Source organism: Temnothorax americanus, unplaced genomic scaffold, assembly GCF_048541705.1.
Source record: "Temnothorax americanus isolate GAGA-0224 unplaced genomic scaffold, ASM4854170v1 Scaffold41, whole genome shotgun sequence".
NCBI classification, from domain to species: domain Eukaryota; kingdom Metazoa; phylum Arthropoda; class Insecta; order Hymenoptera; family Formicidae; genus Temnothorax; species Temnothorax americanus.
Window position 1 is genome coordinate 1,282,550 of NW_027509559.1, and position 18,002 is coordinate 1,300,551.

General features: G+C 37.9%; 1 protein-coding gene across 11 annotated transcripts in view; it reads left to right on the forward strand.

Moving 5' to 3' along the window:
* Positions 1–18,002, forward strand: part of Ten-a (Teneurin-a transmembrane protein) — a 450,404-nt gene that overhangs the window by 276,393 nt on the left and 156,009 nt on the right. For all 11 annotated transcript variants that reach the window (XM_077416125.1, XM_077416128.1, XM_077416124.1 and 8 more), the window contains one exon: positions 6,924–6,999. In XM_077416125.1, the coding sequence (XP_077272251.1) occupies positions 6,924–6,999 (76 nt within the window). The remainder of the gene's footprint in view (positions 1–6,923; positions 7,000–18,002) is intronic.

The following is an 18,002-nucleotide window of genomic DNA, read 5'->3' on the forward strand; positions in this document are numbered from 1 at the left end:
TCTATTCTTGTATTCGGGACGCTCGGGGGAAATTAAATTTTCCATACATTTTCTTTTATAATCCGCGTGATGGCACGCGCGAAGAACGCGATATATTCTCGAGAATACACAGTTCCTGTCGTCCTCGCGCGATATCTTGCAAGTATTATCTCCCCGTTGAAAACAACGCGGACAGCCCTGGCACGTGTATGACATCTGGAATGAAAGCAATAATGACGGTCGCATCTATTGGCGTATCATCGAAACCGAACGTCCGTGAATTGTGAGATCGTGGGCGCCGTTGTCGTCGGAGCAATGATGTACGCGGTATTACACGAAGTAGAGGTGTTAACAGTAATAACACATTGGCGGGATCTATAAGAGGTAAAGCGCTGATCAGAATTCTCGGGCACGCATCCCCCTGGATTACCTTCGACGTCCAGCGTCCCGTGGGTTGGCGTCCGTAACGTTGCACAATGTGCCGACAGTTTGTCCGTTCCTCCCTGTGCTAAAATATCCCTCGTGCGATCGAGAGACAGGCTATCGGAAATTGTCCCACATCGCCATTATCGTTAATCAACCCTTATGTTTACGCACACTTACCCACCGTTCGTATATATTCTCGCACCTCTTGATTATACATCAGTTGAGTGTCAAGAAATGCACGTATATACGCTTTGCTTTATGATATTGGCTTTACCTTGTTTTATCTCCGTACACAACTTGCGCTTTGTTTGCGAGCAATTCTGATCTCTCGATAAGTCGTCCGGTACATTATGATATCGAATTTCGAATCAGGTTTGACCAGCAGAAATCGACAATCGTAGCATTCTCTTATTCTCGAACGCGGTAAACTATGTCTTAGCAAAATGCGAACTATGCACCTTCTCCTAAGTTCAATCTCTGGAGATGTTCTTCAGCATATACGTAATATACTTTACTTTCGTAAAGAATCGAGCGTCCTCGCGAAACCGTTTGATCGCGACTGCGAGAGTCTGAACGTTTATGGTTTATGACTCACAGTATATAGTTATACGCTTTGGCCGGTATAAGAATGTATGTTGCAACATGCGGTATCGGAAAGCGGAGTGAATGAAAAAACTTACGACTTGCGCGGACAGATGATAGATGATTGCACGGAACACGTAGTAGAACAGAGCTCAATCTTCTGAGCCGAGAGCGAAACAATACGGACGGCTGGTCTGCGATGCGGAAGAAATTAAAAAGTTATTCCCTTGATTTTTCGCATATAACGCGAAGCGATAGAGCGCAAGCCATTGATCTTGCCCGAGAAACAAAAACATGCTTCTGCGCTCGTACAAGGATATAGCTTCATTTCGCAATATATCATAATTTCCGAGAATTCATTCGCGAAAAATGTGCGATATAAAAAAGATTAGGGAAAGTCAATCAAGGAGCCGCATCAGACGTAGAGCGCATGAGCGATGCAATTTTTATTTATGACCGCAATGTGTTACACGGAGTTAAACAACATGCAAGGTGTAAGGTCAAATAGAATATGAGTAATAAAACGCGGGAGGGTTGTACCGGTCTAGATCTAGAGTATAGAGATCTAGAGTAGACGAGTTTTCGAAAGTGCGGACTGTGACACCGCACCTCCGGCGACACATATCGGGTATACGCTCGCACACACCCGCGCACTCTCGCGTAACCCTTATAAAGTTGACATTTTGAAAAGACGGTACGCTCACCGTGGTATACGTATAGGGTCGAAGAGACCTCCCGACGGAGAAAAAGGTAACCGTCGCGCTCCAGAGATTTCTTGGCCGACAGCCAAACACCCAACAACTAAGAAACCCTCAGACTCAACTGTATCCACCCCATCCAGGGACTTACGTACCTATCTCTGATCTTTTTCTCTTGTCTTTACGTGCCTTTTGCCCCTATCCTCGTCTCGTCTCGTCTCGCCTCGCCTCGCCTCACTTCGACTCACCTTCAAATTCCATTTTCTAACTGTGTTTCTATCCCTTCTGCAATTACCATTCACTGGCCCTTTTTGGCTGTCGCTCTAACTACGCCCTGTCACTCTCACGCTATCACTTTTGTTATCACTTTCGTTATCACTCTTGTTTTCTTCAGTCGTCTTTATCTCTGATGATCTCATTCGATCGTCCCTACTCGACGTCCAGTTTTCAACCAGAAACATCCCTCACCCGTCTTCGTTAAGAGAGCCGTGTGCGATGATTAAGTAAAGAACAGATTAGTACATTCTCGATTACAAGGAAGAAAAGCTCTTCTCGATCCGAGGATATCATCCGATCTAAATTGCACGCTTTTCGGCTATTAATCGGCACGTTCTATCAGCGTCCCGAGCGCGGGAAAAGATTATCGCGATGGGATTTACATTGCTTACTTAATTCCGCTTACGTAATTTCCAATCCAGTTATCGTTACCGCGATAATGCTCGTTTCTCTTTGACGATGTTCTGACGGCGACGTATTTAGGTCGGCAGTGTTCTTACACGAGGATATTTCGCGCGGACACACATGTCTCTCGCGTAGTTCCCGGAGATATTTTGCCTTGCAGCGAATAGACCTTTGAAAGTAACGAAGTAACGCGATAAGAATGCAGTACGGCAATAAAAACGATCTTAAGGGGATACTGGAGTGACGGCCGAACTTTCTCGATGTCGATAATGTCAACATTTCTAATTTTGTTTTCTCTATATCCGTCTTTGTCTAACGAAATGACATCTGTCCTTGTTCGATTGCTGCGCCTTCTCTCGCTACACACAATACTACTCCGCACGCATACATACATATAAGATTTTCAGACAAATTTTTCTCTTATACTAAAGCTTCTAAGCTCATTTCTGAAAGCACAACATTGTTCTTTTTTGTAATTCCGAGTGCGCTGAATGCTTATTTTATACGTACAAAGTCTAAATTTTTATGTGCAGCAAATGTTGTCACGAGTCGACCGCAGAAATCGATAACAAAAATATTATTTTTTTATTTTTTATTTGGCTTTGATGTAAAACCGACTGCAGCGCAATCCGTTTTTGTGCGTACTTTAATTCTGTAAAAAAGTGTTTTTAATTCCGTAAAGCCAATTCAAAGTTTAGTGTGTTAAAAAAAATGTCGGTAATTACTGGCACTGCAGCATCCCCTTAATCCCTAAATAACTGTTATCCGGGGGGGAAAGGGGCAGTCGCGGCGCTCGCGAATCTCCGGCCCGGGAGGACATCAGGTAAAATCGGAGGACGTAGATAAAATCGGTATAGTCGTCCATCGACAAAATGCGAAAGTCACATCATTAACCGATTGCGCATCAACCTAGTTGCTGCCGCGCCATTAGCAGATAATGACACTTTTTCGAGCAAAAGATGGGTCGGCTAGACTTCAGTTCCCGTAGATAGAACGTAATCGATCGTTCCCTGCCGACGCGCGGCTCGTTTTGGAGAGAATTTTTCTAAAATTGGCCGAAACAAATACTAATGAAGGAAGACTTTGAAAGTATCTTCAGAGCGACTATATAAAGGAGAAATCTCTCTTATATATATATAAGGATCACGATAATGATCGCTCATTACCAACTTGATCGCATCATTCGTCGAACTTCGATAAGGATATTTATGCTTATACAAAAAAATTGTTATGTTCCGCACAAAGATGTATAGAAAGTTCAGATAATAGAAGAGAGATTGATGAAATTGTATCACAACTTTTTTGTAATAATGAATGATAGTTAAATTAATCGCCTTTTATTTTATAAATAATTATAATAAACCGCGCTTGTGTGTAAAATATTTTTAATAATCTTGTAAAATTTTCTATTTTTTAGCATAGGTGTATATTTAATAATTAAATTATAAAATTTATCTAAAATCTGAACATAGTCAACATACTTAATTTTTTTCATGCACGATAAAAGGAAATCCTTGCGTCGTTGTTAGTGTACTTATATAAAAAGAATTATTGTCTTCTTAGAAAAGTCAATATGAAAATATACATAGTAAATCCTCACACAATGATGATTTACTCTTATTCCAATGGTATTGTCGGGAGGGATATGTTCGCTGCGTTCGCGCTTGTAACTCGGCACAGCTTATTTCTTCCGAAAGTATCTCGACAGAGGCATGCGGCGCATCCCTTCGTGGGCGTTAATATTCTCGATGGGTGGTCCAGTGAGCCAGGAGCGTCGCTTTCGCCGAGAGGGTGGCTGCTAGAAAATATGCGAGATATCGGAGAACCCTCGATCAGTTGCGCCCACCTTCTCCGTGTTATCACCATGACTACCGGACGAAACAAACGGTAGCTGGCATGGCTGCTAAGCCTCGGCAGCCTGGCAACCAACCTCTCGCCCTGCGAGAATGAACCCGTCGCTTTGTGCTCCCAGCTGTCAGGACTCTCTCCGACCGATAGAGGTTTCTGTACCTAAACCTATCCACCTACCAATGCGCGCGGTTCAACGGAATCGACTCATTCGCATCTGACACGCGCCAATTTATGCTCAGAATTACAAAGGAAACGTTACATCCTGTGTATTGCAAGCGAGCCTTTGAGGTTTGCGAGTGACGAATGGCAAGGCCGTGTCGATGACACAATGATTCCGATCTCGTTTCCCAGATTCCGGTAACGAACCCGGTCTAAGGTTGGACCGGTGCTGTTTATCGATAATGCTCTGGGCCGCGATAACAGCTTCACGCGAACGCGTTTACCTCTTTCGTGCGTACGCCGTCAAACAAATTGCCGCACTTTGCATTATAGCTTATACGATTAAATATTAGACAGTTGTAGGATTCCAATACACACTGTGAATCGAAGTGTTTTAATTAATACACTTTTTTGTAGTCACTTTTTAAACGTTTACTTTAAATAGTTTAAACGCTTTTTCGATTAATAAGTTTTTTGATTATAATTTTATTTTAATTTGGTTTTAGTGTTTTACATACTATGCGTTTAACGCTTGAAAAACGCTTTATATGTTTTTATATTGAATACGTTTTCTAAACGTTTAAAAAGTGACTACAAAAGTGTATTAATTAAAACACTTTGATTTGCAGCAGAGACTTGTTATATTGAAACAAAGATTTAATGCTTTATCATAAATATATATAACACAGAAATCGGTATAAAACAATACAACGATACTCCTTATCAGTGCGTAGTGAGTTAAACTTAGAATCCAGTGTATAAAGTAAAGATCCTCGGGGCGTAGACAGTGACAAATTGCTGTAGAAATAAGAGGGCGAAAGCGGTGGTTAGAAGAATCTTATGGGCCAAAACCGATGTAGCGTCGGTATATCAAAGTAAACGAACGCGCGCGCGCGCGCGCGAACAAACTATCCTTGTTATTTTTTATTTGGCAACCGCTTCCTCTAGACTCACTCACTAACTCCCATTATATTCAGCCTCGTTATTGATTCAATAGCCAATTTTCGCGTTGTGCGAAAATTTCTCTTCCAGCGCAGAAAAGATATTCGTTTTGCGTTACAATCGTTCAACAAAAAGAACTTGTTATCGTTTCTGTTAAAAGATAGAATACATCCCGGTTGATTATCTTTGTGTGGAGTTATCAGTGGGAAGAGATATAATTTTACATGTTTCGCGTATATAATAAAAACCAACTATACGCAATACGAACGCGTATACAATAGTTAAAGGTTTCGGAATAATTCGTCGGTCGATGACGTTTACGGATAGAGAGAGAATTAAGCATTATCCGATAAAGAGATTTAGCGATTATCTTATGCTGGCGACCAAGACGGTGAGCGTCAGACGACTGCGGTCGATAGCAGGACGTTACTGACGGTTACATTAGTCATGAACGCATTAACTATACAGATAAAAGGAAGGCAGCTCGCGACGACCCATCAACTAGAATATGCATGACGCTACGAACCGACAGACCGGAGACCACGCACGGCGAACGAAGACTAAATCGAATGGCAACGTCAGCCTGCCATCGGGCAGGAAAGAAAGTTTGAAAATTAATTATGCATGCGCGCGCGTCGCTACTCGTTGATACCAGGGCCTCTACGAATTCGTCTCGACGATTGCACTTATCACTCTTCCGATTTGTCTGTTCGCGTACTCATCCACACATCTTCGACACAAACCCTTAACGTTTTCAATTAATTAAAATGCTTTGTCAATTCTGTCGACGTGATCTCCAATTTTTACCTTTATATCGATCGTTTTCACAATATGTTTTAAAAACATAAGACATAACTAGAAACGATTGTAAGTACGCATCCGTTTTGATCGTTACATTTAAATAATTTCGCAGACACTCTATATTCGAAACAGGGTTAAAGCACTTGCGAATACGAGAACAACTTACGTTTAATAAACTCAATTATCTCGTCGCATGACACAGGTCAAGTTGCCGAGAGTAGAGGAATATCTGTGTCCGCCGCAGATCCTGTTACCTGTCTAAGTAATTAAGCAGTAGTTTACGGCGGCATATGTTTCAGCGAAATGCCGCAGTATGCAACAGCCATGAATCAAATGCACAGAAAATTGGAACACGCTCGGAATGTATCGAAGAATTTCTAGCTGTGTTCGCGCTACATTATACTTTAGCGCAGAATGATCCAGGGAATATCTAGCATTACTTACCGTCGGATTAATTGAAGAACATAATTTTGGTGCTAATTATATCTGTTAGTCCAATCATCGTTAGATGACCATTATCAGATTATTATTGTTAATTATTAAAATTCCGAAATGTTGCGTTTAATTTTCTCGAAATTCTCGTATCGCAATGTGTTTTGAGCGGAGATTGTTACATCAGCGCTGATAAAGTAAGGCGTTAGCGGGTGTTTGTAATCGCACATCATGTGGTTGCTCGCGGATGGTAGTTTGGAAAGCGGCGTTTGTATCGCCGTTAACCGGTGCAAGACGGATGCGCTACTCGATTGCCGAGTGTGACTTTATGCAGCAGAGCATTAAGGACAAACGTTTCGCTGTGTGTTGCAGAGTACTTGATGTCAGGAAGTCCACGGAGTTATCCAGCACGATCCCCGGGGGTCGCTTCCACGCCAACCGTGACCAGGTGAGTTAGTACGCCTCCCGCGAATTTCGCCAATCCGTATACGCGAATGTGCGACGTCGTCTCTCCCTAACTCTCTCTTTCTCTCGTGCGACTCGCAAATGTGGCACATCCATATTCCAACCGGAATAACATAGCGTAGATTCCCGTAAGGGCGCGAACGAGTAAGCGGATTTTTCTCGTTGGAGCAGCAAATCGGTCAGCCTTATCGGTTTTACCCGCTGGCTGGGTTTTACGTGGTTGAATTGAGCCCTAGTAGCTACAAAGAATCGATGGCCCGCGACTGATTCGTTCTGAAACCGTGAACACATCGTGACGTTCGATGGTTTTCGACCATCATGTATCGCGCCTCGCAGATTTCATTATCGTTGCGTAAACTAACGGCTTCACATGATTAAAGTCGAAGATATAATTTTGACAAAATCACCGAATTTATTGACAATTATTTGACGAAATTACTTTTAACACTTGTAACGTTTGACACTACATAAATATATACAAATCATTGAATGCATTCTGCACTCGATGATGTCTTTTACGCATACGAGCGACTTAAACGAGCAGAGGCCGTTTTCTTCGAGATCACGGGGAATGTCTCCGCGACAAAACTCGAGTGCGAAAAGTTTCGAGAGTCTAAATCAATCGGTCGGGAAGAGAAGACGGCCAAGAGCGCAGTAAGGAAGCGCGATAAGTACAGAGAACTCCGCGACGATCCCAACCGATGGGAGGCAGTTGAGAGAAAGGCAGGAGGTAGAGAAAGAGACACGTTTAAAGATGTTCCAATTCAAATGAGTTGAACTTTTAAAATATTTAGAATGTTGAACAGGCCCCGTCCCACAGGCATTTCCATTTCGCTCCTCCGTCCCTTCTCACGCCAAGCGTGCCGGTCGATCGCCGTCGGTGACGCGCACGAAATTTCGAATTAGTTCGCTCTTTATTCTACCTCATTACCGTCCCTCAGCATTCCTTCTACTTTCTTTTCTCAAGCAACTAATGGCCCACTACGTGCCGCAATTCATATTTCATCGCTCGCACGCGGAATGTTTCTGAGCGACTTCGCCATACTAATATAGCTGATATATATATATATATATATATATATATATATATATATATCTCACATTGTGATTTTATTTTATATAATTTTATAAGTACCATAAAAATATTTCTATTCGTAATTAAATTTTCGAAAACAACACAGGAACAATTCAGAAATAGTATACGGTCACGTTAATTATGTAGCGTTCTCGCAAAAAGCGTCATTTCAATAGTCTATCACATATAAGAATTTAAATTAGATACCTATATCACGCAATTATACGATATGATTATATGAATAATAAAATGATATCGATGTTTTATGAAACATCGCTCGCAGCTTGGATTATCCGATTTATGTCCCATGCCAATATTAAGAGGCTCTCTCGGCGGAATTAATCCGTTCGCTATCATTCTTGATTTCCTAAATTCTCTCGAATTATATGTATATCTGTACAGCGATGCATACGATTATTTGTCTCGTATATAGCTTAGGTAATATTAATTAACTTATTAGTAGTGATTGACACGAGATTCTTGCTTCGCATTACGCATTCATAGATAGTCACGCGAGTTCGTCGGTCTTTTCTCGAGGATCTTGAACTCTACTCAGGGGTATCGATCTCATTCTATACTTACGTCGCACGATAGCGTTGCTATTTTGAATCCTATAATACCTAGGCAAAGTACTTGGATATAAGACAACATTATTACCGTCATGTAAAGCTCGCTTGTTTGATAATTCAACCCCGGTATATACGAGGCATTCTATTGACATATCATCGCTGCATGCAATTTGCTGCAGCGATCTGTTAACGGTGATCACGTTATCTCTTTAATCATAAAGGATACGAGACCATTACGCCAGGAACTGACTAACATCAGAAATAGGAAAATTGAATCGAAAGATACCGTCACTTCCGAACGATAATAGCATCGACCCTTAACGCTTTTCGCATAGTTTTTCACTGTCGGCCGTATAATTTTTTTTTCTCTCCTCGAGAGAAAGCGCGTACCAGTCTCGGCAAAATGACGAGAGAAGGAAGGGCCATCGGTGTCACCGGAAACAGCAGGTCAGCGAGACGGAAGGTACTCTGTTGCTGAGGCAACGCGGCTAAAAGAACACGCGCGGCCCTTGTCCGAGAGAGCGAAAGAGAGTTTCCTCCCTCGTTCCATCCTTCCTTTTACTCGTCTTCCATCCGTTACGCCTTACCCCGACTTCCTTCTAAAGACTGCTAACGACCGAATCCGCCGAGAACACTGATCACGATAGCTCGGTGCTCACAGAAAATCGCAACCTTTTTCCCAGTACAAAATATAGCACTCGATATTTCGGAAAGATCAAATAAATTCTTTTAGCACGGTTTCTATATTTACTCATTTAACATCGCGGCATCGCCTTTGATGGCGATATTGAACGGTTAGAAAAAAGCGTACACTTTAGCAGATAATTTTACATCAGAAATATGTCAATTACCTATATAGATTAATTTGTCACTTTTATAACTTTTCAAGATGTAGAAATTTATGCTGTCAGCTTTTACTTTTTTCCGTTATCTCTGCGAAATAATAAAGATTATAAATAAAATAATAAATTTTATTTATTAATCGAGAATGCGATAGAAATATATCATTATTAAGTCATTATTTTTGTAAATTTATATATCTTTTCCTCTTTTTATAGTACATTACAGACATCACAAGCTTGATATTGATTTATATATCTATCTATCAAAGAAAAGTAATATGTTTTTTACCTTTTTCCTAGTCAGAATAAACGGATACGGTCTTCGTCGTGTTTCGGACGATACGCGAAAGAAGACAATCGCTTTTCTATAGTATTTATCGCTTATTAACTGCAACAACGTGATTAAAAAAGACACTCGCTACACTTGACCGGCGATAAAGACTTGTTTTTCTATCTTTTTATTTTTCTTCTGAACGTTCCATCTTATCTTTTCTTGCCTTACTTTTTTTCTTATCGGTTTCTAATTATAGAATCGATCGAAATAGCGATCATTGTTGATGCCCGTAAAAAAATTAGTACCGTTTTTAAAAAAGATTTTCGAAATTATATCAAGATTATTTTTGTGAACACAATTAGTATTATGATTTCTGCAAAAAAAAATAAACTTTCACAACATATCATCGCAGAAAAATATTAACTGCGCTTGACTATAATGACTATACTCCTATTACTTGAAATAGATAAGTTTTACACATTTTTTAATTGTCAATATCCATTACCTAAAAACTATTTATTTTACTGAATCGTCATATCTTTTTTTTTGCAAAATATTTTTTATATAAAAAATTATTTAATTTTGGAAGTTAATTAAATATAATTTTATTATTTTTCTTTTTTCTAGCATCACAAATATTTAAAAGGTTTTAAAAATATTTTAAATTTTTGCATGTTTGTAAAAGTATGTAGAAAAAACACGAAAGATCTGTAGTCAGTTTCATAAACTGATCAATTAAGAGACTAAAAGAATACACTGACAGCATAATTTCTTTTTACGGAGCGTAAAACGCAAAAAATTCGCTACATTTTCCTTGAAATATCGGCAGCGTGTTTTACAGAGCAAGATGACCGGTGACGGTAGAATTATGGTGAACGTAGATAAGACCTCAAGAAATTTATTACTCAAAGAGTATACTGTGGAACGTAGTGCCCTTCCTTTCAATCTTTTATCTTTTATTTCAACTGCAACCTGATTTCTCATGATACATATTTCTTTACGTTTTCCGTTGTTTACGTTTAATGATGGAAATATATGTAACTCCTGCTGCGTCCCAGAGAGATGTTAAATTAGATGTAAATGACAGAAAAAAAATGGAGGAATACATCTCAATCCGAACAAATTCACGGTTAAAGCAGGTCGACACTTAAGTGCGCTTCGTTTAACTCTGTATTACGTCCCTTAATTCTCCAGGTCGCCTCTGCACTGTGAAAAGTAAGTTGTTTACCATGCATCCTTCCCCTACGTACCCCGGCCGCTCGGTGCTGCTATATACGGTTACGGGTATGCTTTTGTCTCTCCGTGGAGCGACGGCGGAACTATTTAAATTAATCAACATGGAAACCTTAATCTCGCCCGACGTCTTAATCTCAGCTTCAATTTGCGCGCGAGACTCGGGCTTCTCCTCCTCTTAAACTTTTCATCCGCCCTACCGAATCGAGCCTCGTTCAGCAGCGCGCCTTTCACGAAGCCAAATTTAAAATGTTTTCTTCTTTTTCGCGGAGTGTATTTCGTCGCTTCCTCTGTTTAGGCAACACAAAATTTTTGCGTGATTTTTTTGTGATAAAGTTGTTGTAAGCTAGAAATGAATACATTATTAATCTTCCTATTTTTATAAAGTATTTATAAAAATTAACATATTATTATAATGATTCACACAATTTTTTGTCTTGTAAAAGACAGAGAGAGACAGAGAATAAAAGAAATTGCATGATTTTAATCAAATATGAAATAAATAAGAATAAGCATGATTTTTTACAATAATTTTTATTTTATTGTCTTGATTTATTAAAATTACAATTATTTATTTATGAATGTTGCACAATTTTATTCGTCTTAAAATTTAAATTTAATTAAAACTTTGTCAAAAGAAAAGGAAAGTAAGAATAATTAATTTATTTGCATAAATATTTTTTATTAGAACAAAAGATAAATTTTATTTCTTAAATAAGCATTACATTTAATAATTTGTTTTAAATAAAAGATTTAATCAATCATTTAAATTTTTATTAAAAGAAAGAATTAAATAATTTGCGTGTATAACATTAAAAATTTGCTATTAGTAATAGACAAAGTTAATAAACAAAGTTAATCTTAGTGCTAATAAAAGATGAGTTCGCGAATATGTATCTGTAATAAAATAATTTGCTGAACATAAGATAACAGTATTTATCAGTATTGATTTGAGAAATAGAGAATATTTAACGTTATTTTTATATTATAATACGAAATAAACATATTTCGTAGCAGCGACGAGTTTGTTATTGACATACGACACTTGTTTTCGTTTCGCTCGACGCGGCGCGCTGTTTCACAGCAAGGGCTATATGCTATTATATTATTCTTACGGCATCACTCGAATGAACAGGTCGCTGTGTGAGTCGCTCTGTGCGTCGTAACGCACAGTCATTCTTATTCACTGAAACGCGATCAAGAAAAGTATTGCTGGAGCATTTCATATACCAATTAGTGATAATAAATGTCAATTCCACGATCAACGACTCATGAACTGATGGCAGTTTTTCAAGGCAGATATTTTATTTATCGGTATAAAACTTGAAGTGCTGTGCGATGAAAATAATATCATTTTGCGATATTTAAGAGATAATTATTTCTCTAAAACTTCGAATATATCTCGCGCCGCGTTTAAAAAATCAGTTATCTACTTTATTTGTCCTTTAGACTGACATCTTTTTTAGACTGAAGTGCAGAGAGTGAGAAGTAACGTGTTTTTACATATATGTATGTTTTACAAGAGTAAGTAAAAAAACTGACAAGAGGTATTTCAAAATCATATAGCATATGTATATTCTCTTCAATATGTTTCATAAAAAAACATATGTTAATGATTATTGTATTCATTTTTACAGTGCGTTATTTTTATGTTCATCTATCCATCTTTAATTATTACATAATTTTTATATTATTTGAGCTGAAGTAAAATGAAATCTGATAACCGTTTTGTCGCGTTTGTAACATTGTGGGAAATCGTATAATACTTTCGTTTGCGAGAACACTTTCAGTTTGTTTCTAATCAAAGTGATTATTAAACCACTTACGTTTCAAAATACAAAACTTTATTCTGAATATCTCATCTTATACGGTTTTATTCAGAATAACGATTATAGATATGGGGCCTTAGCTGCGGACAAAAGAAAGATAAAAAATAAGCATTATTCGAGAAGCTATGTAGAAATAAATTACGCGATTTGCTTATGCATCTCATCATGAATTCAATGCTATTACAATTAGAAACATTAGAGATAATAAGTATTAAAAAGTAATGTTGGCGGACATTACCATTTGTAATGGGGACACAGAGATTTACTCATTAAGCTCACAAGAGGAACTGAAAAGATAGAATGTATAGAATACAATTCGTATTATCTATGAGAGGCAATTTTTTTCCTAGGGCTGCGCTTATCCGTCTTAAATATTCTAACGTCGTTTTAAATCCAAATATCGTGCGTTACATACAAATGGAATATTCAAATTGTTTTCGCGATACACAGAACGATCACTGCATGAAAATTGAATATACACGGGTTTTTAAACAGTTACATATCCGAAAATTCATCACAGATAATCCCGAGCGATAAAGCGTGTACGCTTCAAACGGTATAAGCATTTATTGGTTAGGTCACGCGTGCGCGTAAGTACGACAAAGGCGTGAATTCGGGCCACGCAAGCGAAGAATAAAGCGACAGCTATAAAATGGTGACACGTTAACTTCGCCTGTTCCCCCGCTGCAATTAGCCAAAGAATCCTTATCGTGGCACTCGACGAGGGTGGTAATTGACCGGCAGATAGGGACGTGGGAAACGTATCATCCTAATTTTAGATCGTCACACACGCACTTCGTGGCCCGTAGAAGGGGAAAAAAGAATATACGGGCGCGACGAAAGGGTGCGCGTCGTAATGTCGGTACGTTAATAAAAATCCAGGTGGTTCGCGTGACACGGCGCGATACGATCAGCAGTATTTTCGGCAGTAGATACGCGCACGTGCGCACTCTTCGCGACGTTTCGCACCTGCCGCGCTTCATTTCGCTATGCATGCGAAAAATTTTTCGAGACATACTCGTAAAAGCCGCAGGTTATTCTTAGTGACGTGGCTAAACGTGGAGTAACTCGGAGTTTGAAAGTCGCCGCGCATGCACGCACGCCCCGCCATATGAGAGTATATACGAACGTGAAATATGAGAATGAAAGTGAAAACGAAAATATATATATAACGGAATGCAACACAGCGAGAGTATAATTAAGAGATAGAACTTTCTATTTTCTCAGTTAATTTCATGTTTCACACGTTTTATTCACATACTTTACATAACAATTGTCAAATGAGATACAAAAATGTATTGAAATCCGATATAAATTAAATTCGCGTTTCGTATCTCCATCAGGTACGCCTATTTTAAAGCTGTACGCTTTTTCTCGCTGACGTAACCGCGTATAATTTAATATTTAATTATTTGTAACGCTCCAGCAGGCTACACGTTAGGAGGAGTCCCATGTGCTTTGTATGTGCAAAGAACGAACGTCTCTTGAGAAGGGCGCGAAAACGGAAAGTAGGTCACTGGTTACCGGTTACCAGTGCAGACTGGAAAGTACGAGTGACATCGCACTGGGACAAATTTGCATGAAATGCTTCTGCGAGCAGGAAGACCATTCGTTTGGTCGACACGTCTCTTGCGCCGCGCGCGCACCTTAAAACCACCAAGTTTCAAAGCGTGTGGCCGCGCGCCGTAATCTCTGCCATTCGCTCTCAAATTCTCAGATATGCGCTACGGACGTGAATCTCACCTTCTCGCAATATTATCTCGCCAACGACGGAGATTTATTACGATTTCTCAGCTGTTACCGAAAGCTCTCAGGGAGTACGGTTACAATGTATTTGATATCTTGAAATCGCTACGGGGGAGAGATTGCAAAATACCGAGTTATTAGTTCGATTGATTTATTTTAAACTTCAATACAATTCGGTTTTAGCATTTTTTTTTATTAAGGATGTATGGGTGACATCTCAGAGCATTACCAAAAATTTAAAAATTTCATAGATTGTTCTATTATTACGTCTAAGTATCTGTGTAAAATTTCAGCACAATTCTCCTACTGATTTAAAAGTTATTGTAATTAAGGATGTATTGGAGGTATTTCAAATATATTCAAAAAGTGCTGTAAATTGTTTATAAATTAAATTAAAAATACTCTGTAAAATTTTGAAGTTATTTAAGAGTTATTTAAGTTTAAAGTTGATAAAATTAACATTATCCCTTATAGAGAATCGACACTTTCCTGTAAATATAAATAAAATATAAATAAACCATTAAGTTATTTCTTAAACTTTTTTTATGTGTAAAACATACATCATTGATATTGTATTCTAAGTTTCAAAATTTTTTGCCACAAAAAAATTTTTTGAATTTTTTAAACAATACTAATTATTTGAATAACAAAAAAATCATACTCAAACTGTTAACGGTAATCCCTTCTAACATATAAAAAATTTTGAGTTGTTTGACATACATGCAAAGTCTTCTTTTATTGAAAGTTTAACTTTTAGCAATGACTGTACGACACATACATCCTTAAGCGGTATCCATATAATTAATGTAGAGAATCTAAGCCAATTTTTAGTACTTTTTGAATTAAAAAAAAAAACCTAAATTTGAGAAAGTTATAGCTTGCTAAAGTGTCTTTGATGACGGCAACTTCAAAAGATTTCGCATGTAAGGTATGACGTCAACACATTTTCGTGTACTATATTTTCTTCAATTTTGAATATATTGCAAAAATTCCAAAAGTTTACAAAGAAAGTATGCCATGATCTGTCAGACCGCTTAATAAAAAAAATTTATGTTAAAACCGAATTGGAGATACATATATCTCTAGTATATCTAAATATTTGAGAATGAAATAATTTATAACTTATCAATATAGATATAGACATTTGTGTAAAGAAATTTATTATCCTAATTTCTCGTAATATTATCTCACTCTAACGACGGAGATTTATTCTCAGCTGTTATCGAAAGAAATCGAATACAGTTACAACATATCGATTATTAATTGAGAGTTATTAATTGAATTGATTTATTTTATATTTTAATATAATCGAAGATATATGTAGCGCCATGTATTTCCAGTATCTACCTAAATATATCCTGGCATCTGGAAACTAAATAATTTACAGGTTATCAATGTAAATATATATATATATATAAACATTTATGTAAAGAAATCTATTGAGATTGAAAAACTACGAGTCGTTTAGCGTACATTTTTATAAGGGATCTATTTACGACGGCTTAGAGAATATCCTTGCGGGAAGTCGTATCATCGCGAGCGCAGATTTATACGACTGAAAAGTTCTAATAACACCCCATGGTATCCAATGTAGATGAACTATAAAGCACGTTAGTGTGTGGAACCGAGAAGTAGAAGCGCCGCTCTCTCTATGAGCTCCATGTGGGGTTTAACTTTGCGTTCTATAAGAATAGCTACCGCGTGCCCCATAACGGTGAAACTTTTAAATATAAACCAAATCCCCCGTATATCACCTCTTTATTGTAAAATATTGTCAATACGCGATAAACTTTGTCCCCTGCCTGATTGTCGGTTTTATCGACTGTGACGCGCGCGTCGGTCATTAAGCTGATGGCATCCGGTGACCATCGACCCGATCGTTAATTTTTACAAGCAGCTCTATTTTTAATTTATCAAAAATATGTAATATATGATATAAAATATTAATCTATATAAATCATTGAACCACTCACATAGACATTAATTCAACAATTAATACAAAACTTTCAACATGAATACAATTGCATAATTTAATAACAGCTTTGATTTATTTTCTTATTTATCATCCTTGTGAATACTAATGGAATATACATAATGAGTTAACTTGATTATTTTTACAAGATGTTAAGAATTATATCTACCGCAAGTAAATTGAAAATTATATGTGTAAAATAATGATAATATGTCAGCGTTGACAAAGTATACATATTATAAGGTCTATGTATGTATATTTCATGTAACATTTATATACATTACGTACAACAGAGATTACTGGCTTAGCATTAATTTCACAGTAAGTGTTACACCGTTGTTACTTGATGTTACCGGCTACCGTAAATCCTTTGCGCTGCGATCTAATTTCCAGTTTGGCACCTTGCGCGCCTCGCATTACTCTTGACCATAAAGCTCGCTACCCATAAACATTAATCTGCCTTGCCACACGCGTGTCCGTCATAATCATAATTGATGGTATGTTAATTACAATTTATGCCATGCAAAAACCTCCTCACCTGCGCGAGCTACATGCCGCGGTAATTTCCGAAAACGTCGCTTAAATGCTGATGCTAACGCAACGATCCACAAATTACGTCTCAGTACATTTCGCGTATCTGTATGCGCGCCGCGATGCCTCTATTGAGCACATATTATGTCAGGTGCATGTCTTACAGTCGCCCACTGTGCACGAATCAAATTCGATAACTCGCGTATTTAGTGCAAAATGACAAAATATCGCTTAATCTATTAGGATACGAAGATAAAAAGGAAAGAGGATAAAAATCAAACGAAATAAATAAAATAAAACAAATAAGTTGGCTTGGGTTATATATTTGTTCTGTTAAACTTTTTATACTAGCAAACAAAACTGCTGTTGTGAATTAACTCATCATTACGTAATACTGTCCAATTAGAAAATGCAGTTACGCAATTTTTCTGTTCGTGGCACTACCGCGAACAGATAAAGAAGGAAAGTTTCCTGTTTGTTTGATGGGATAACAGAAAACTTTATGAACGGTAAACAAAAGCAGCGAATTGATGCATGGAAACGTATATTTTAAGAGATTATAAGTAATATAAAACTGAGTGCGCGACGAAAGAAACTAACGGTTTGTTGTTTCGTTCTATCGCTATATTTAGAAACTTCTAAAAGTATTGTTAGCTAGTTGCACAGCCTGTACTTCCACGGAAAGCGGAGTACGTTTCCGCGAAAGGGCTAGGTACGCGAAAGAGCGTAATGCGTCTCCAATTTCAATTATCTGCCGGAAAAATTTCTCTGTCCTATTCGGTCCTCTTTTGTTTTTCTCTTAATGGGCTCGCATCGAATTACCAGGATATTTATTTACCCGTACAATTCTGAGGATTTCAAGGGGCGAGATCAAAGCTCGCGGGCTTTCTTCCTCAAACAGCACTTCAGAGAAAG